Source organism: Nomascus leucogenys, chromosome 21 (assembly GCF_006542625.1).
Source record: "Nomascus leucogenys isolate Asia chromosome 21, Asia_NLE_v1, whole genome shotgun sequence".
Lineage (NCBI taxonomy): Eukaryota > Metazoa > Chordata > Mammalia > Primates > Hylobatidae > Nomascus > Nomascus leucogenys.
Genome location: NC_044401.1, coordinates 23,222,250 through 23,243,501, shown reverse-complemented (window position 1 = coordinate 23,243,501; position 21,252 = coordinate 23,222,250). Strand labels below are relative to the sequence as shown.

General features: G+C 37.1%; 1 protein-coding gene across 1 annotated transcript in view; it reads left to right on the top strand.

Moving 5' to 3' along the window:
- Positions 1-21,252, top strand: part of CRYBG3 (crystallin beta-gamma domain containing 3) — a 137,141-nt gene that overhangs the window by 45,675 nt on the left and 70,214 nt on the right. The window contains exon 4 of the mRNA XM_030801803.1: positions 13,495-19,681. Coding sequence (XP_030657663.1) covers positions 13,495-19,681 — 6,187 coding nt within the window. The remainder of the gene's footprint in view (positions 1-13,494; positions 19,682-21,252) is intronic.

Genomic DNA, 21,252 nt, shown 5'->3' with positions numbered 1-21,252 from the left:
GTTCTTTATAGTTTCCAGGAAGTTCTTTATAGTTTCCAGGAAGTTCTTTATAGTTTCCAGGTGTCTTTATGTAGGTGCTTTCAGTTAATTCCTCATAGTAAACTTGTGATATAGGCACAGACCTCTCTTACAGCTCTGTGAAAATTAGATTAGAGTTTGTCCATCAAGAATAATGTTGTGGGGCTTGTTCTACCTGATGTTAAAATATATTGATCCAGCTGTGGTATTTGAAACAGTGTCATACTGATGTAATATTTGCTAGACATTTAAATCAAACAGAGTAGACAGCCCAGAAATAGACTCTCTTATATGTAGCTTGAACCCTAGAATATGATGGCATTATGTGTTCCTCATCTTTGTACTAAAGTAAATTAAGATAGAGTAACAAATGTTAAAAACAATAAGTCAAAAGCAGCATTTGTACATTTTTATTTTGGTGAGAAATGACTTTCTAAGCATAATAGCAATGGAAGGTATCAATAAAGAGATCAGTAGATTAAAACTTACTCCCAATTTTCAAACTCTTATGTCAAATAACATAAGCAATAATAAATTTAAGTGGAAAATGAGAAAATTGTACAGAAAAAATGATAGAGAATGCTTTGATAAGCAATTTAGACACCAACTCACCAATAGAAAAGGCAAACAATATAAACAAATCTTTCAAATAAAAGAAGTCTAATCTGTTAATAAATAAGTTAAAAAAAGTTTATTTTCATTATCAAGGAAATGCAAACTAAAATGAGAGTTTTTCCCCTTTTAAATTGATAACAATAATAATAAATGATAATACCCTGAGTGAGTCAGAGTTGGTAAGGCTGGCACTCATATACCCTGCTAAGAGTGGAGTCCAAATTAGTAGCATTTTTTAGAAATTCAATTGGCAATATATATCAAGAACCTTAAGTTTGTAGGTTATTTCTGATGATGTACAAAGGTGTTCATTCAAACACTATAGGAACATATATTTGGAAACCAGTGTCCAACAGCAGAAAAGTGGCTCAATTGTGCTGCATCCATAATATGGGAATATGATCGTCTAAAGCAGTACTATTCAAAGTGTGGTCCTTAGAGCAGCAGCAGCAGCATCACCTGGGACCTCATTAGAAATGCACATTATCTGATCAGATCCACTGGAGCAGAATCTCTGCAGGAGTGGGGCCCAGCAATATTCTAACAACCTCTTTAGATGATTGTTTTGCTTGCTTGCATTTGATATCTAGCATTTTAAAGTAATTTAAAATGGTGATAATTTTGAGGTTGTTATAGGAATTGGGTAGAATGGGAAGTTTGTACTTTTTCTCCTTTGATTTTGATTAGTTAGGTCAGATTTTTTTCTTTGGTACTAGTTCATTAAAAAGAGAGAGGATACTTTTCCTCTTATTTGTCGTTACTAAATAATAACTTGTTGGTAGAATAATTCCTTGTAAATAGAATAATTGCTTAAGGCAATTCTCCAAAATCTCCTTAACAAAGAATGGTGGTTCTTGATTTAGGAGGAAAGGAAAAAAACACCTGACTACCAGTTTGACTGAGATGCCGGCTTCCTTCAGGCCTAGCTTTGAAAATCCCACAGTTTACCAGGCTTAGAATTACAGTTTCAGCAACTTCCTCCTGACAGCTGTCAATATGCCTAAGAATTATAATTTAGGCCAGGCGCAGTGACTCATACCTCTAATCTCAGCACTTTGGGAGGCCGAGGCAGGTGGATCACCTGAGGTCGAGAGTTCGAGACCAGCCTGACCAACATGGAAAAACCCCGTCTCTACTAAAAATACGAAATTTGCCTGGTGTGGTGGTGCATGCCTGTGATCTCAGCTACTTGGGAGGCTGAGGCAGGAGAATTGCTTGAACCCGGGAGGTGGAGGTTCTCACGCCATTCTTCTGCCTCAGCCTCCTGAGCAGCTGGGACCACAGGCGCCCGCCACCATGCCTGGCTAATTTTTTGTATTTTTAGTAGAGACAGGATTTCATTATGCTAGCCAGGGTGGTCTCAATCTCCTGACTTCGGGATCCGCCCGCCTCGGCCTCCCAAAGTGCTGGGATTACAGGCGTGAGCCACTGTGCCTGGCCAATATGTGTAGAGAATTCTTTACTATTAATGATAATTTTGAGAATCTGTATTTTATTTTAAAGTTATTTTGGCTCTGTGATATGAATTATTAAAAGCAATGATATATTTAAGTTTTTTATTCATGATCATGAGAATATCTCAAATATAAAATGTTATTTAAAATAAAGAGCTTACAGGGAGAGGATGATTAATGGATATAAAATTACAACTAGGTCTACATAGGAGGAATAAATTCTCATGTTCTGTAGTACTGTAGGATGACTATAGTTAACAATAATTGATCATGTATTTTCAAACAGCTAGCAGAGAGGACTCTAAATGTTCACAACACAAATGATAAATGCTTGTGATGGATATGCTAATTTCTCTGAATTGATCATTACACATTGTATACCTGTATCAAAATACCACTCTGTATGCCATAAATATGTACAATTATTACATATAAATTAATAAGAGCTTATACTTTTGAAATTACTAGCAGATTTCAGTGTCACATATAAGCATTTCAATTTTTTTATATAAGGAGGAACGAATTAACTTAAATTTTTTCATCGCCTTTCTCATGGACAAATGCTTCCACTTAAAAAAAATGAATCAAGGTTTATTAAAAAGGGTTAATAGCTTAAACAAGGTAATAAAATATCCTATACTGTATAACAGATGCCCATTGCTATACTATCAAACATAATTTTCCTTATTACCATTAATATAGCTTTCAGAATTTAGACAAGTTATTAGAAATTGAGTATCCCTTATCTAAAATGCTTGGGACCAGAAGCATTTTAGATTTTTGATATTTTTTCAGATTTTAGATTTTTTAGGGGGATGTTTGCATAGACATAATGAGAAGTCTTGGGGATGGGACCTAAGCCTAAACACAAAATTCATTTTTGTTTCATTTACATCTTATACACATAGCCTGAATTATTGTAGGAAACTACGATAATTTAAATGATCTGGGGGCATGAAACAAAGTTTGTGTACATTGAACCACCAGAAAGCAAAGGTGCTTGTTGATGTGAGTTATACATTCTAGATATGAGACCTTTATCAGATGCATTTTTTTTATTATTATTATACTTTAAGTTTTAGGGTACATGTGCATGCCATGCAGGTTTGTTACATATGTATACATGTGCCATGTTGCTGTGCTGCACCAATTAACTCATCATTTAGCATTAGGTATATCTCCTAATGCTATCCCTCCCCTCTACCCCCACCCCACAACAGTCCCTGGTGTGTGATGTTCCCCTTCCTGTGTCCATGTGTTCTCACTGCTCGATTCCTACCTATGAGTGAGAACATGCGGTGTTTTGTTTTTTGTCCTTGTGATAGTTTGCTGAGAATGATGGTTTCCAGCTTCATTCATGTCCCTACAAAGGGCATGAACTCGTCATTTTTTATGGCTGCATAGTATTCCATGGTGTATATGTGCCACATTTTCTTAATCCAGTCTATCATTGTTGGACATTTGGCTTGGTTCCAAGTCTTTGCTATTGTGAATAGTGCTGCAGTAAACATACGTGTGCATGTGTCTTTATAGCAGCATGATTTATAATCATTTGAGTATATATCCAGTAATGGGATTGCTGGTTCAAATGGTATTTCTAGTTCTAGATCCCTGAGGAATCGCCACACTGACTTCCACAATGGTTGAACTACTTTACAGTCCCACCAACAGTGTAAAAGTGTTCCTATTCCTCCACATCCTCTCCAGCACCTGTTGTTTCCTGACTTTTTAATGATGGCCATTCTAACTGGTATGAGATGGTATCTCACTGTGGTTTTGATTTGTATTTCTCTGATGGCCAGTGATAATGAGCATTTTTTCATGTGTTTTTTGGCTCCATAAATGTCTTCTTTTGAGAAGTGCCTGTTCATATCCTTCGCCCACTTTTTAATGGGGTTGTTCATTTTTTTCCTGTAAATTTGAGTTCATTGTAGATTCTGGATATTAGCCCTTTGTCAGATGAGTAGATTGCAAACATTTTCTCCCATTCTGTAGGCTGCCTGTTCACTCTGATGGTGGTTTCTTTTGCTGTGCAGAAGCTCTTTAGTTTAATTAGATCCCATTTGTCAATTTTGGCTTTTGTTGCCATTGCTTTTGGTGTTTTAGACATGAAGTCCTTGCCCATGCCTATGCCCTGAATGGTATAGCCTAGTTTTTCTTCTAGGGTTTTTATGGTTTTAGGTCTAACATGTAAGTCTTTAATCCATCTTGAATTAATTTTTGTATAAGGTGTAAGGAAGGGATCCGGTTTCAACTTTCTACATATGGCTAGCCAGTTTTCCCAGCACCATTTATTAAATAGGGAATCCTTTCCCCATTGCTTGTTTTTGTCAGGTTTGTCAAAGATCAGATAGTCGTAGATATGCGGCATTATTTCTGAGGGCTCTGTTCTGTTCCATTGGTCTACATCTCTGTTTTGGTACCAGTACCATGCTGTTTTGGTTACTGTAGCCTTCTAGTATAGTTTTGAAGTCAGGTGGCATGATGCCTCCAGCTTTGTTCTTTTGACTAAGGATTGACTTGGCAATGCAGGCTCTTTTTTGGTTCCATATGAACTTTAAAGTAGTTTTTTCCAATTCCATGAAGAAAGTCATTGGTAGCTTGATGGGGATGGCATTGAATCTATAAATTACCTTGGGCAATATGGCCATTTTCACGATATTGATTCTTCCTAACCATGAGCATGGAATGTTCTTCCATTTGTTTGTATCCTCTTTTATTTCATTGAGCAGTGGTTTGTAGTTTTCCTTGAAGAGGTCCTTCATATCCCTTGTTAAGTTGGATTCCTAGGTATTTTATTCTCTTTGAAGCAATTGTGAATGGGAGTTAATTCATGATTTGGCTCTCTGTTTGTCTGTTATTGGTGTATAAGAATGCTTGTGATTTTTGCACATTGATTTGTATCCTGAGACTTTGCTGAAGTTGCTTATCAGCTTAAGGAGATTTTGGGCTGAGATGATGAGGTTTTCTAGATATACAATCATGTCATCTACAAACAGGGACAATTTGACTTCCTCTTTTCCTAATTGAATGCCCTTTATTTCCTTCTCCTGCCTAATTGCCCTGGCCAGAACTTCCAACACTATGTTGAATAGGAATGGTGAGAGAGCCATCAGAGAATACCATAAACACCTCTATGCAAATAAACTAGAAAATCTAGAAGAAACGGATAAATTCCTCAACACATACACTCTCCCAAGACTAAACCAGGAAGAAGTTGAATCTCTGAATAGACCAATGACAGGCTCTGAAATTGAGGCAATAATTAATAGCTTACCAACCAAAAAAAGTCCAGGACCAGATGGATTCACAGCCGAATTCTACCAGAGGTACAAGGAGGAGCTGGTACCATTCCTTCTGAAACTATTCCAATCAATAGAAAAGGAGGGAATCCTCCCTAACTCATTTTATGAGGCCAGCATCATCCTGATACCAAAGCCTGGAAGAGACACAACAAAAAAAGGGAATTTTAGACCACTATCCTTGATGAACATTGATGCAAAAATCCTCAATAAAATACTGGCAACTGAATCCAGCAACACATCAAAAAGCTTATCCACTAAGATCAAGTGGGCTTTATCCCTCGGATGCAAGGCTGGTTCAACATATGCAAATCAATAAACGTAATCCACCAAATAAACAGAATCAAAGACAAAAACCACGTGATTATCTCAATAGATGCAGAAAAGGCCTTTGACAAAATTCAACAGCTCTTCATGCTAAAAACGCTCAATAAATTAGGTATTGATGGGACGGATCTCAAAATAATAAGAGCTATCTATGACAAACCCACAGCCAATATACTGAATAGACAGATGCATATTTTGCAAATATTTTCTCCCATTCTGTAGGTTGTTTACTCTGTTGTTAGTTTCTTTTGCTGTACAGAAGCTCTTTAATTAGGTACTACTTGTCAACTTTTTTGTTTTTGCAGTTGCTTTTGGAGTCTGTCATGAAGTCTTTGCCAAGGCCAGTGTCCAGAATGGTATTTCCTAGGTTTTATTCTAGGATTTTTGTAGTTTTAGGTTTTATATTTAAGTCTTCAGTCCGTCTCGAGTTGATTTTTGTATATGGTGAAAGGTAGGGGTCTAGTTTCAATCTTCTGCATGTGGATAGCCAGTTATCCAAAGGACATAAACAGACACTTCTCAAAAGTAGACATACACTTGGCCAAATGCTCCATATCACTTTTTGTTAGAGAAATGCAAATCAAAACCACAGTAAGATACCATCTCTCACCAGTTGGAATGGCTATTACCAAAACATCAAAAAACAACATGCTGGTGAGGTTGTGGAGAAAAGGGAACCCTTATTCCCTGCTGGTTGGAGTGTAAATTAGTTCAGCCATTGTGGAAAGACGTGTGGTCACTCCTCAAAGAACTTAAAACAGAATTACCATTTTCCCCAGCAATCCCATTATTGGGTGTATAACCAAAGGAATATAAATCATTCTGCCATAAAGACACATGCATATGTCTGTTCATTGCAGCAATATTCACAATAGCAAAGACATGGAATCAACCTAGATGCCCATCAGTGTGGGACTGGATAAAGAAAATGTGGCACATAAACACCAGGGAATACTACACAGCAATTAAAAAGAATGAAATCAGCAGTGTAAAAGTGTTCCTATTTCTCCACATCCTCTCCAGCACCTGTTGTTTCCTGACTTTTTAATGATCGCCATTCTAACTGGTGTGAGATGGTATCTCATTGTGGTTTTGATTTGCATTTCTCTGATGGCCAGTGATGATGAGCATTTTTTCATGTGTCTTTTGGCTACATAAATGTCTTCTTTTGAGAAGTGTCTGTTCATATCCTTTGCCTACTTTTTGATGGGGTTGTTTTTTTTTTTCTTGTAAATTTGTTTGAGTTCATTGTAGATTCTGGATATTAGCCCTTTGTCAGATGAGTAGGTTGCAAAAATTTTCTCCCATTCTGTAGGTTGCCTGTTCACTCTGATGGTAGTTTCTTTCTGTTGGTGGGACCGTAAACTAGTTCAACCATTGTGGAAGTCAGTGTGGCGATTCCTCAGGGATCTAGAACTAGAAATACCATTTGACCCAGCAATCCCATTACTGGGTATACACCAAAGGATTATAAATCATGCTGCTATAAAGACACATGCACATGTAAGTTTATTGCGGCACTATTCACAATAGCAAAGACTTGGAACCAAGCCAAATGTCCAACAATGATAGACTGAATTAAGAAAATGTGGCACATATACACCATGGAATACTATGCAGCCATAAAAATGATGAGTTCATGTCCTTTGTAGGGACATGGATGAAGCTGGAAACCATCATTCTGAGCAAACTATCACAAGGACAAAAAACCAAACACTGCATGTTCTCACTCATAGGTGGGAATTGAACAGTGAGAACAGATGGACACAGGAAGGGGAACATCACACACCGGAGACTGTCATGGGATGGGGGGAGGGGGGAGGGATAGCATTAGGAGATATACCTAATGTAAATGATGAGTTAATGGGTGCAGCGCACCAACATGGCACATGTATACATATGTAACTAACCTGCAAGTTGTGCACATGTGCCCTAAAACTTAAAGTATAATAAAAAACAAAAAGAATGAAATCGTGTCCTTTGTAGCAACATGGACGGATTGAGAGACCATTGTCATAATGAAATTAACCCCTTTATGCCTAGTGTTCCATTATTGCAACACTAAGCATGTGGGAGTTCTTTGTATCCTACTGCTCAAGGTCATTACCAAGGTCTGATTTTTCAAACTCAAAAAGTTGCAAACTCCCGCATAAAATGCAAGAACAGAAAAAACAAATACTGCATGTTCTTACTTCTAAGTGGGAGCTAAACATTGAATACGTGTGGACACAAAGAAGGGAGCAAGAGACACAAGGGCCTATTTGAGTGTGGGAGGTGGATGAGGATTGAAAAACTACCCACTGGGTATTATGCTGATTAGCTGGGTGACAAAATTATCTGCACATGAAACACCTGTCACATGCAATTTATCCATTTGACAAACCCACACATGTACTCCTTGAACCTAAAATAAAAGTTGGAAAGAAGAAAAAACGATTAATTTTCTACTTGTGATATGTTGGTGCTCAAAAAGTTTTGGATTTTGGAGCATTTTGGATTTCAGATTTTCAGATTAGGAATGTTCAGCCTGTACTTATTATGTAAAGTGAATTAAAAAAAATCCTCAACAAAGGCAATGTAAGTGATTTGATCTTCACTTAATAGTTTTGTCATTGTTTTTATATCATAACTGACTATACAAATTTTTTAATATCCATAAAACCTTTATGAAAACATATGGCAACATTTGTAGATTGTTTTCTGTATATTCACTCACGTTTCTGGGGTAGTTTATGTAGGAAGCTACTTTATTGTTGGGTTAATTTTTTTTGAAGTTCTAACTCTATTTTTCACAGGTAGATATGCATAATGCTAAACTCTTCTGTGAAAGCTCTTGTGATTTTTTTTTTTTTGCTTTTCTTTCCATAGAGAAGTTAAAAAGCTTTTTCTATTATGAGAGAAGATATTGTTTGTAATTTGAAAGGAAATAAATCTTACTGCTAAAAAAAAAGGTAGCGTATTCAGCTGGGCACAGTGGCTCATGCCTGTAATCCCAGCACTTGGGGAGGCTGAGGTGGGTAGATCACTTGAGGTCAGGAGTTCGAGACCAGCCTGGCCAACACGGTGAAACCCCGTCTTTCTCTACCAAAAACATAAAAAAATTAGCCGAGTGTGGTGGTGCGTGCCTGTAATCACAGGTACTCAGGAGGCTGAGGCGGGAGAATCACTTGAACCCGGGAGGCTAAAGTTGCGGAGCCAAGATTGTGCCACTGCACTCCTGCCTGGGTGACAGAGCGAGACTCCATCTCAGAAAAAAATAATAATAATAAAAATTGTCATATTTTCCTAAATGTGAATTAGGTCCTTTTGCTGTAAGTCTAGCTATTACTTTCAGGCTGCTATTATAGAATTTTCTTTGAAGAATGATATGTGTCTTTGGTTGACCTTTGTAGTATCAAGTGTATCAAATTTATCTAGAATAGAGCATAGCCGTATGTATTACCTAGAGGCTTAATAAACCTTCACATAATGAGTAATTTTGTATTGGGCTAAAATTTGTAAAACCTTTTCAGATTTTCAATATGTATGCCTACTTCCTTAAATATTTGAAATGTTTAGATATTTTACTTTTCTTTTTACTGTTCTTTGGATTATGTACCTTTGGTATATAGCGTAAGCTGTAGATCCTATGTATAATTACAAAATGCATGAAGTTAATACTCCCTTTTCTCTCTTTAGCTTGTGAAAATTCAAATGATACAGAATAAAGACGCGATGGTAACTTCCTTGTGAAAGAAAACTTAAGTAAAAAATTCTGTTCTTACATATGAATCCTACTGTTAAATACAATGTGGAAAAAAATATTTTTAATTTTTAATTTTCCACCTTCAGCTTATTATTAGCTATATGCTTTTGGGCATTTCTATTTACTAGGGAAAAATTAAAAATTAAAGGACAGCTTTATGTTCTTAAGATTATTTAATTGGCCAGGCGCAGTGGCTCACGCCTGTAATCCCAGCACTTTGGGAGGCTGAGGCGGGCGGATCACGAGGTCAGGAGATGGAGACCATCCTGGCTAACATGGTGAAACCCCGTCTGTACTAAAAATACAAAAAAATTCAGATGGGTGCAGTGGCGAGCGCCTGTAGTCCCAGCTACTCGGGAGGCTGAGGCAGGAGAATGGCGTGAACCCAGGAGGCGGAGCTTGCAGTGAGCTGAGGTAGCACCACTGTAGTCCCGCCTGGGCGAAAGAGCGAGACTCCATCTCAAAAAAAAAAAAAAAATTATTATGTGGACTCAACTATACTCCATGAAAGAATGATCTAAAACATAATGTTGACATGACTTAACCTTTTAAAAGTGGGGAGTTTAAAAAAAGGCAGAGGGAGTGTAGCTCATTAGTGCCTGAAGGGACTGACTATAATATATGAAGCTGAACTTGTAACTTTGACTTCCTATTCTTTAAATATAGTATAATTGTTTAGTCTAAAGAATGTATGTTTTAATTACAAGTATATAATATTTCTACCTCCAGTGCAGCATATTAGTTAGAAATTTAAACCAGCGCATGTAACTTAATATAAATTAACTTAACCAGCTTCTTGAAAGTACTCAGAAAGCCCTAAAAAATATAAAACAATGATTCCCACCACCTACTCTGCAAAGGACCCCAATACCAAAAGATATTATTGCAGTGAGTTGAAATTTAATGGACTTTTTCTGTGGTCTATTAGAAGTCCTTTTGGATCAAAAGTTGCATTGATGCAGGATAAAATGCTTTGAGGTTTGATTAAGAGAGAGTTGGTAGTAAGAGGACCTAAATTTACTATACTAGAATAAATTTCTCATCCTTTTCTCTTATTTCCACTGACCACGAACATTTCTTGGTATTGATTTCTTCAGAATTATTTTTGTGATCTTTTGCAAAAAGAAACACTGTAGCCTGTTGACAGTAGGTTTTAGGTATGAAATGTTAAAACTTTGAAAAAAAAACCTGTCATTTATTTAGACTCTGTATCTTCATATGTTGTTCTGAAAGGCTTTTGTATTTTCTGAATAACTTACATATTTTGATATGGCATTTTACAAATAGCATTACTTTACCTATTTTTTTCTTCTTGCATATTTTCATGGACTGGTTGCCTTATCCAACTTTTTTCTTTCATTGTTTTATTTTATTTTTATATTCGCCATTCATTCATTCATTCATTCAACTTTTGGGGTTTTGTTGGTAGTTACAAATTAAATGTTTAATCCTATTATCATGTAGCTTACTTTGAATAAAACATGATACATTACTAAAATTGTTATGAAGTATCACTACATTATGAAACAGAAAATGTTTGGTACAAAACTTTTTTTTCCACATTGCATGTAACAGTAGGAAGATTCATATGTAAGAATAGAATTTTTTATTTAGTTTTCTTACACATAGAAGTTGCCATCGCATTTTTATTAGATATTTATGTCATAGTTGGCTCTGTGCAAGAGGCTTACATAGAGAGTTTAATAAAAACAATACATTGGGCTCTGTCTTCATAAGGATTAGATTTTTAAAAAATACCAAAAAGGAAAGACCCAAATGTCAAATAATGGTATCTTATCCAAGTTTTGACTTTGTTTCATAACAGTCCTTGATCTAGCCTGAAATTCATGCAGCAACTAAAACCATTTTTGCAACACAAAGCTTTTCTTTATGCATCTCCTTTAGTGCTTTATAATGGACAGTAAAAATAAATGAATATAACTAACAATTTTTTACAATACTGGTGCATTAGTATTTTAAGGGGCCAGGAGATATATAGGTTGAAATAAATTATTTCAGTTAAAATTTAAGAAGTATTTAAGAGACATAGTTGGTGAAGTTTTTACATGTCAAAAGAAATATACTTTTTCTTTTATCAATTAGACAAATCTAGAATTCTTAATGTAACTGCTTTAAAGTTGGCAATAAAATGTATTTTTTAGGTATTGGAGTACTGATAACTGAATTTCTAAATCATTCATGTGTATTTCACATGAATGGTTTGGTTTGGTTAATCATATGTTTAATCAGAAAAATATCAAGTAGAACACATATCAGATTTTTCTACCATACTGTTTTTTTAAAAAATAATTTCAACTTTTATTTTAGAGTTGGGGTGCATATGCAGGTTTGTTACATGGAGATAAATTGCTTGTTGTGAGGGTTTGGTGTACAGATTATTTCGCCACCCAGGTAATGGACATAGTACCTGACAGGTAGTATTTTAGTCCTCACCCTCTTCCCATCCTCCCCACTCAATTAGGCCCCAGTGTTTATTGTTCCCTTCTTTGGGTCCATGTGTACTCAACGTTTACCTTCCACTTATATGTGAGAACATGTAGTATTTGGTTTTCCTGTGTTAATTCACTTAGGATAATGGCCTCCACTACATTCATGTTGTTGGAAAGGACACGATTTTCTTCTTTTTTATTGCTGCATAGTATTCAATGGCATATATGTACCACATTTTCTTTATCCAATCCACCATTGATGGACATCTAGGTTGATTTCATGTTTTTGCTATTGTGGATATTGCTGTGATGAACATATGAGTGCATGCTATTTTTTATAGTCAAGAAATTGAAAGGTAATTAGAGTTCAAAATTTAAAACATTTTGATTATCACATATAAGAATTAAGACATTCTTTGGAAATAGATTACTTAGCAGTAAGTATCATTGCTTTACTTATTCATTAATTCATGAGAAGGTATTAAGCATATACAATTTGCCAAATCTTGTGTGGGGCACTTAAAAACAGAAAGATGATTAGGACACAGTACCTTCCCTCAAATAGCCACCAGGCTAGTGGGGAAAATAAATAAGTGCATAGATCTTTGTGATTTAATGTGACAAATGTTGTGCCCTGTGCACCCAGAGATCAAAGACTAACTGTCCATCCTAGTAGTAGAGGGATAGGTTTGCAGTGGAAATTATTTGTGTGCTGAGTCTTAGAGGGCATTAGAGTTTCCTTCTGATGCTGGCATTAAAGGGCAGAGAATGACATGTATAATTGGCTACAAGATAGTATGGCATGCTGTGAGATCTCGTAGGGGTAGATTCTCCAAAGGAAATTGGGTGCTGAGAGCATCAGGATCTTTATACTGGGGTTAGTTTTCTATACTTACTCTAGACATCTTTTTTGATTTTTGCATTTCCCCAAGCAGTTTAATACTCACTATACTAAATGAATATTTGAAGAACTGAACACAGAGAATTTTAATGCAGTTTTGTCATTTATTGAGTTAATTGTCATTTATTGAGTTAACAAATACATACTGAGTGCTTACTGTGGGCTAGACATCTTGCCATCTGTTTTTGTTTAAAACATTTCCAACGTATGTGCTAAACGTTGCTGTTCAAATTCACATCTAAGAGTAAAGGAATAGAAGGTCATTATGATGCTTTAATGTGGTGGAGAAATCAGTGATGTATCCCTAAACTTGTAGTAATATGAGGCCCAAAGTCAATCTGATTACTTAGAGTCAGACATTCCTTTGAGATTAGAACTAGGACCCAAGGCTTGGACTCATATTCTGTTAACCACAGTCAGAGGTATGTATGTAATCAGGTAAGAAGGAGTAATTCTAAGGAGGTCAAACATTCTTCATGCTGCATTGACATTCAGGTGCTGCTTGTTAAATTTTTGTTATTTTCAATAAAGATAAATTTAAAGCATTCTAGGATTTACTCCCCAAATTGGTACATATTAAGGGAAGTGGTTTTTAAAAGATGTACTTTTACCACAGTTGCTGGGATTAGTATTAAGTATTATTAATTATATTTCCTGATACTCTCATGCTTTCTTTTTACAGACAAATCGGTGGTAAACCAGAGAAGCCTTCAGTAACATATGCAACATATCGAGGCCCAAGACACATTAGGAAATATTTAAAGCAACAGACAGGCTTGGCAACTGTGAATACCTTGGACAGAGAAAATGAAAGTTCTGACTCTAGTACAAACAGACACATTGACCCTGGAAGTGAGATTGAGGCTGGGATACTGCCACTGTTGCTATCAGCTAGTACAGACTCATCTATGAAAGGAAATCTACTTGAAGGCCCATTAGAAGACTCTGATTGTAGCAAAACAAGTTTCAACAAAGAAAATTCTTTGGCAAATAACCCAGAACTGCAGAATATTGCCTCTTCCAATAATCTTTTAAATAAAAATGCTTGGGGGAGTATTGAGAGAAATCGGTCATCCCCTTCTTCTGTGACTAACTCCAGCTACAATGGAGAATCTGACTCACAGCACCATTTAAGTTGTGAACCGGTTTCTCAGACTAACAGAAATTTGGTATGTTCAGCATTGTTCACAGGAAGTAACCGTCGCAAAGTCCCTTGCAGCCCAGATTTTCAGAGAGTAACTACAACAGAAAATACGACAAAAGAAAACAGCACTGTGATGAGTAATAGGACATTGGTGCAAAGAGAGGAGCTTGTTGAGCCTCAGGGCCCTGCTATTTCTGATTTCTCTTGTAGTAAATCTGATGGGAGTGACACTACTGAACAGCAAAGTACAAATTTGCCAAGTCCAAATAAATCAATTAGGCATGAAGATCTGCAGTTGCCAGAGAGTGAGTGTTCTGACAAGCAAACCATAGATAACTCATCAAAGCAAGCTGCCACTCACACCAATGTCATTGCTCTTCAGAGACATGCTGTGACAGACACAGAATTTGTAAATGAAGGAAAGAGATTGTCTGCCCAAGACTCTCAGAAAAATGTGGCTGTTAGAGAAATCAGGCAAGAAACAGAAAGTGCCTCAGCTGGTGAATCCATAGCTTCAAGTCATGTAAAAGCTCCAGAAGATAAAATTGAGTCATTACCCAAAGATACTGACCACTACTTTGAAACCAAAGCCAAAAAGCTTGATTTTAGGTCACATGATAAAATTCCTCATATTAGAAAGAATAAAAAAGACCTGGCCTCTTTAAATTACATCAGTGAATCAGCAGTTGTAGCACGCTTCGGAAATGAAAATGCATCTGAGTTGAAATTTGAACTTAATAGAAGTCACATTTCAGAAACTCCTCTTGACTCTCAGGGTCCTCAACAAGCTAAAGTATCACCTGATGCTAAAACATCTCTTAGCCTTGACTGTAAAAAACAAAATTTCAATATTTCACCTCCTACCTTTGCTTCTGGAGTTGGGATGCTGAGCAAGTTGGATATTCCTGATTTAATGAATGAGGGTTCTCCTGTGCCCATTGAAACTGGGAATGTCAACATTGTTGGTATTTCCTATCAGCCTAGTAAGTGTAAAGAAGAAAATGTGAAAAACCATGTTGAGGCTGCAGGCAGGAAGAGTCCTCCTCCTTCCTTTTGCCTTGAATATACATCTGCAATTTTTGAATCCAAGGAAGTTCTTTCTAATAGTGAAAAATGCCAGGTTCTTCCAGGTTCTGAAGCCAGTGGCCCTCACTTAACTGGGATGGAGCTATTGAGCTTTGACTCTGGAAACCTCTCTAAGGATTGCAGTTCCATTTTATCTCAAGATCCTAATAGAGTAGAGTTAGTGTCTTCAAACACTAAAGCAAATATGAGCATAATAGAGAAGTCTGATTCTCTTTCCTTGGAAGCCAAAACTGCTAACATTGTATCAAAAGCTGAAATTGATGGTCAGAACAATGTTCTTGTGGAGTCATATTCTGGAAGAGGAAAAACTATATCCTTGTCCAAAGTATCTCTTTCACAAGTGGAGCCCAGAAGCATTTCTCAGGATAAAATGTCTTCTTTTCCATTGAAAATTACCCATGTTCCAGAAAAGCCTATTTTATCAGAATTAACCTTTCTAGTAGTTGAACAGGGCAAAAGTTTTCAATCAATTAATCATAATGAGATAGGAGAGAAATGTTCAGATGCTGGCCTTAAAGAGAATTGCCAAGCTGAGCTTTCTCCTGCTGCCTCCAAATATGAGGATAAACCAGAACCAGAGGTAGATGCCTTAGGCTCTCCTCCTGCTCTTCTTAAAAGTATTATATCTGGGATTTTACCACCTATTCATGATGAAAAAATCAGTAGGCAAATGGCGCAGAATTGTGAAGCTAACGCTTGTATGATTCATCAATCTTTGGATATTTGTAGGACTAAAAAGATTTCTGGTCACTCAGAAATGGCAGAACTCAGCTTAACTAATATTTCCCCTAAATTCCAAGAAACTGGCAGCACAAAAGTAAATTCACCTTTTCTGGATTCTGTTTCCGGTTTGGAAAAAAAAAATTCTGCATCTGAAGACTCAAGCTTCCTTAATGTACCTTCTGTGCTGAAATCAGAAAAGAAATCCTCATCTTACAGAAAGAAAGAGAACATCCATTTTTTAAGTGGTGGTATTGATAGTGTGTCATCTTCCTCTAGTTACCCTGAAGAAGTTAGCATGATGATAAATTCACATAAGCCCCAAAATAATTTGGATTCTATACAAGTTACCAAAGATCTCACACATGAAGGTACCTCTGTAACTAACCTGTTATACCCTAACACCTCGTATTTGGAATTTGAAACGTCTATCTCAATTGGGACAGAAGTAACCCCATTTCAGGAACATTTTGGGATTTATACTGGGAAGATCTCCACTGATTTCCCAGCTGCTGCCCAATTTGACAATCCTATGGAAGCAGAGACTGGAGCAGTTGCTGGGCCCGTAGCGTCAGTTAACAGCTCAGGCCAACAGTGTTCTGAAGCCTCTGCTGAGCACATAGAAGCCAGGAGAAGAGCACATGACCGACTTTTGGACCTCGAAAGTAGTTTACTCAAAAAAGCCGATACATTGATTGGTGAGATTTTTAATTCTGTCAGGGAAGAACTAAAATTCAAACACACAGTGAGTACCTGCCAGGAGCATATATCCATAGAAGGTATAATGAATCTGGGTACCCTGAAAAAAGACATCTCTGAGAAAAACCCATCGGAAGTGACACTAACAGAAATACAACAGACAGAGGGTTTGGAAGAGCAGGGAACGGAAAACATGTCAGAAGTCGAAGAGAAGCCCTGTGTTTCACCAACAGTTGGTGAGAAGAGTCTTCTTGTTGATCCTGATAGTATGAATGTGTCTTGTTTGTTAGAAGATAAAGCTAGGGAATTAGTCAATGAGATTATTTATGTAGCCCAAGAAAAATTGAGAAATGATGCTTTTGAAGATACTGAGGATTCTGAACTTCAGGCTAATACTTCAAAAATTCTGAACAACGATAGTGTTAAGCCACATGATGTAGTTAGAGAGTTCTTGGTTTCAGAACAGCCAGTAAATCAAAGCACACAAATTAGTGAAAATAAAGTATTAAGTAAATTCTTCTCCGTAAGTAACTTAGCTAGTGGCACAGAGTCAATTAAGGGAGGAGAAATTGTTCTCTACCAAAAATCCCCATTTTCTGGAAATGGATCTGGACTGTCTGATAGTATAAATTTGCAGGAATCAGATACGGTTTTACTAGCTGAAGACATGTCACATAAACGGTTAGATGATAGGGTAAAAACACGTTTATTTTGCAGTGAGGACTGTAATGAGACAATGGAAATGGAGAATGTGGATAATAACAAAACTGAGACAGAGGATAGAAGAACTCTTGTATTAAATTTCAAATGGCCTCTACTTGTGAATGATGACATCCATGCACCTGGTACATCTAAAAGCAGTTTGTCTGATAGCGTTGTATGTATATCTGAAAAAAACTTGCCAGGACACAGTAAAAACACACCTCTTGCAATGTCAGAAGTAGGGAAGGTATACAAGAAGGATAATGAAATAAATACAGGGAAAATTGAACTTACACCTTCCATGTTAGAAACGGGGAAAACAAACAAAAAGGATGCTGAATTGAATATTCTGAAATATGAGGCAGTTCCTCCTATGATAGAAATGGGAAAAATACATAAAATGGATGCTGAATTGAATGTCATGAAAACTGAGCCAAAAGCTAATGTTTTTAAAACGGGAGAAGTATACCAAATGGATGCCGAGAGCTGTATTGAAAAAACTGAGAGATCACCTGTCATTTTAGGAATGGAAAAAGCGTACAAGACGAAGGATACTGAAGGGGATATTGGCAAAATTGAGGTGATACCTATTATGCCAGAAGTGAAAAATATCCACCAAAAGGATGCTGAAGGGGATATTGTAAAGACTGAGATGACACCTGTTACAATAGACAGGGAAAATATTTACCAAACGCATGCTGAAGGGGATATTGGCAAGACTGGGGCGATACTCTTGTCAGAAGAGGAAAATATCTACCGAAAAGATGGTGAAGGGATTAGTGAAAAGGCTGAAATGATACCTATTACATTAGCCGTGGAAAATGCTTACCAAAAGGATGCTGAAGGGGATATTGGAAAGGCTGAAGTGATGCCTGTGAGGTTAGAAATGGAAAATACTTACCCAAAGGATACTGAAAGAGATAGTGGCAAAACTGAGGTGATGCCCATTGCATTAGAGGTAGTAAGTACTTACCAAAAAAATGCCGAAGGTTTTACCAGGAACACTGAGGGGTCTATGTTGAAAATGGAAGCTACTTACCAAAAGACTGCTGAAGGGGTCATTAAGAATACTGAAATAGTACCGTGTGTGTTAAAAGTGAAGGAAGCACACGAGGCAGCACCTGCCCCCTTAGAAATGGAAAAAGCATGCAAGAGAGACGTTAAAGAGACTATTGGAGCAACTGTGTCCATACCCTCTGTGATAGAAATGGAAAAAATATCCCCAGAAGATTGTGGTGAGAATATTGGGAAACACAAAGGGTTACCCACAGTGGTAGACATTGAGAAAATACATGGAACAGGACTAGGATTGACCATTAAACAAGTGGAGGCCATGCCTCCTGCATTTGAAAGTAAAACACCACAAGAGTATGCTGAAGGGAGTGTTGAAGAAACAAAGGAAGAGCCTACTGAACTAAAGGAAGGCTTGATAGCACATGAAAATAGACTTCCTACACATTTCAGGGGATATGAATCCCCTACATTAAGTAAGGATTATGAGGGCTACCCAGCCCCGGCAATGCCAGATTTTCAACCTGGGGATACCACAGTAAGACTAGAGAAAAGAATGTCTCTTACTGCAATATATGACAAGAGGAGAGAGACAGATTATAGTGGTGAAAAAGGATATAATTTAGCTTTTGTTTCTCAAGATGAACAAGAAAATTCTTCCTTTACTATATTATATGAAGAGCCCCTTCAAGAGGAGGACAAGTATGCTTCCGCAGAAGCAAGACAAACACGGTCTGTCTTGTTTCGTGATACGTCCCCTGACAGCATGCCTGTTCTGGCATGTGAAAGGTCTGAGAGTAGAACTGACCTTGTCCATCACTTTGAAAAAGGTACTAAATTAGGTGAAACATTTGATAGTGATAGTTCAGAAATGTTCTTATCAGTGGAGGCCAAAAGGTACAAAATTTATCCTTTAGCGTTGTCTCCCATTTATGAGGATGACAGCTCACAGGAGGACATTCTATCCAGTGAGGTTTCACCTGGTCACCATGGCCCCAGGAAATCAAGAGGGAGTGAAAACCAGTCCTCTTCTGTTTTATCCCTTCTCCAGTCAGTGTCAGAGCGTTTAAAGATGAATTTTGATGAAGATGACAGAGAGGCAGCTGATGAGGAAGAAGAGGAGGAGGCAGCAGTATTGCATAAAGGAGATCTGAGAGCTGGAAGCGGAGAGCATGTTACCTTCCAGTTGCCAGATCCTTCCATCACATTTTACCCTGATGACCAGGAAAGCATTGGAATTTCTAAGAATTCATATGTGATGCCAAATGAACCTACTACCTCCAATCTGCAAGTTGGTCTGTGGCCAGAAAAGACCTCATTTCTCCAGAAATCTGACCTTACTTCCAAACTACATTCTTCTTTAAAGAGTGTGTATCATCAGTATCTGCAGACTTCCCAAAGTCATTCCTCAGAAAAAGGAGCCAGATTTGGTGGAATTTTTCAGGAACCAGTGTCAAAGTATTTCTGTGTTCAAGACAACCCAGGCAGATTGAGCCCATTTATAGAGGTAAGTTATTTTGTTTATTATATTAATAATAATTATTAAAGCTTTGGGTCATGAAATTATCTAAAGCCTTATTAAGAAAAGTCAATGTTTTGGCCAAGCATGGTGGCTCACGCCTGTAATCCTGGCACTTTGGGAGGCCAAGGCAAGTGGATCATGAGGTCAGGAGTTCAAGACCAGCCTGGCCAAGATGGTGAAACCTTGTCTCTACTAAAAATAAAAAAAAAATTAGCCGGGCATGGTGGCGGGCGCCTGTAATCCTAGCTACTGGGGAGGCTGAGGCAGAGAATGGCTTGAACCCGGGAGGCAGAGGTTGCCGTGAGCCAAGATTGCACCAATGCACTCCAGTCTGGGCGACAGAGTGAGACTCCATCTCAAACAAACAAAACAAAAAAGAAAATCAATGTTTTGAGGTTGTAGAAGTTGTATAAAGTTTGTTTCATAAAAACATCAGATTTATTCTTTGGTTGAAATATATTGTAACTCATGTATTTTAGCTGGACTACTTAGAAAAAAAATTGCTTGGTCAGAATTTAAAAAGCATAATACTGAAGCAAGGTTATTTTGAAGTCTTTTGCTAATATTTTTCAAACTAAATTAAGTGACAACATTCCAAATTTCTCAAGGTACTGTATGTGGGAAAATTGTCACTTTGCATTTAGCTTATTAGTTTCATGAAAAATCTTTCTGTTAAGTAAAATTTTTAAGTGTTTGACAGCAGCCTCTCACTACAACAACTCATGTTGTTGTTCATGCAGTGCGGGGCAGTGAGCAACCTAAATCAAACAAAAGAACTGAAAGCATTATAGCTGGAAAATGTTTTAAATTCAATTACAGTTTTCTTTGATTTAGAAATATTTAAATATTTAATGTAGAATGCTTATTAAATATGGGACTTTCCTTTCTGGCATTTCCAAGATCATGGTACTTTCAAGATAAAGACACAGGATGTCCAAGGCCTGTACCTTTACCTCAAACAATCTTCATGGCAAATAGTAATACTCAAAGACCAACCAAAACCTTGCAAAGCAAAATCATTTTAAAAGAAATGATAGGATTTGAAGAAATATTTCTTTCATGGTTCTCCACTGCCTACCAAATCAAGTGGCACCTCTTAACTCTGCATTATAAGGCCCCCAAGTTCTGTTTTGCCAACCTTGTCTCCCCACACTCTGGGTGCACACTCTGTGTTTCCTACCAGTACACTTTTCCCCAGGATGGTTCTCTTCCTAGAATTTCTTTATTCACTATCCCATCACAACCTGCCACATTTTCCACTCATTGAAATATTGTTTTTCAAGATCCCTCAATACCACTTCCTCAGAAAAGCCTCTTTGAACTTCTGTATGTCCTCACCTCCATGCTGGTGCCATTTCCATAACCTAGTGTTTTCCTTGTATTTTACCTGTGAATGTAACTTAGTCCCCCGGCTTAGAAGAGCTATGCAAATATGATCATCTGTTTACCCATTCTAAGCTATGTACTTCTTGAGGGCAAGAGACAATGTGTTAATTTCCTATATATTTGTATTTATATCACTTGTATCTAGAGAAGCACCTCGCTCATAATGATCA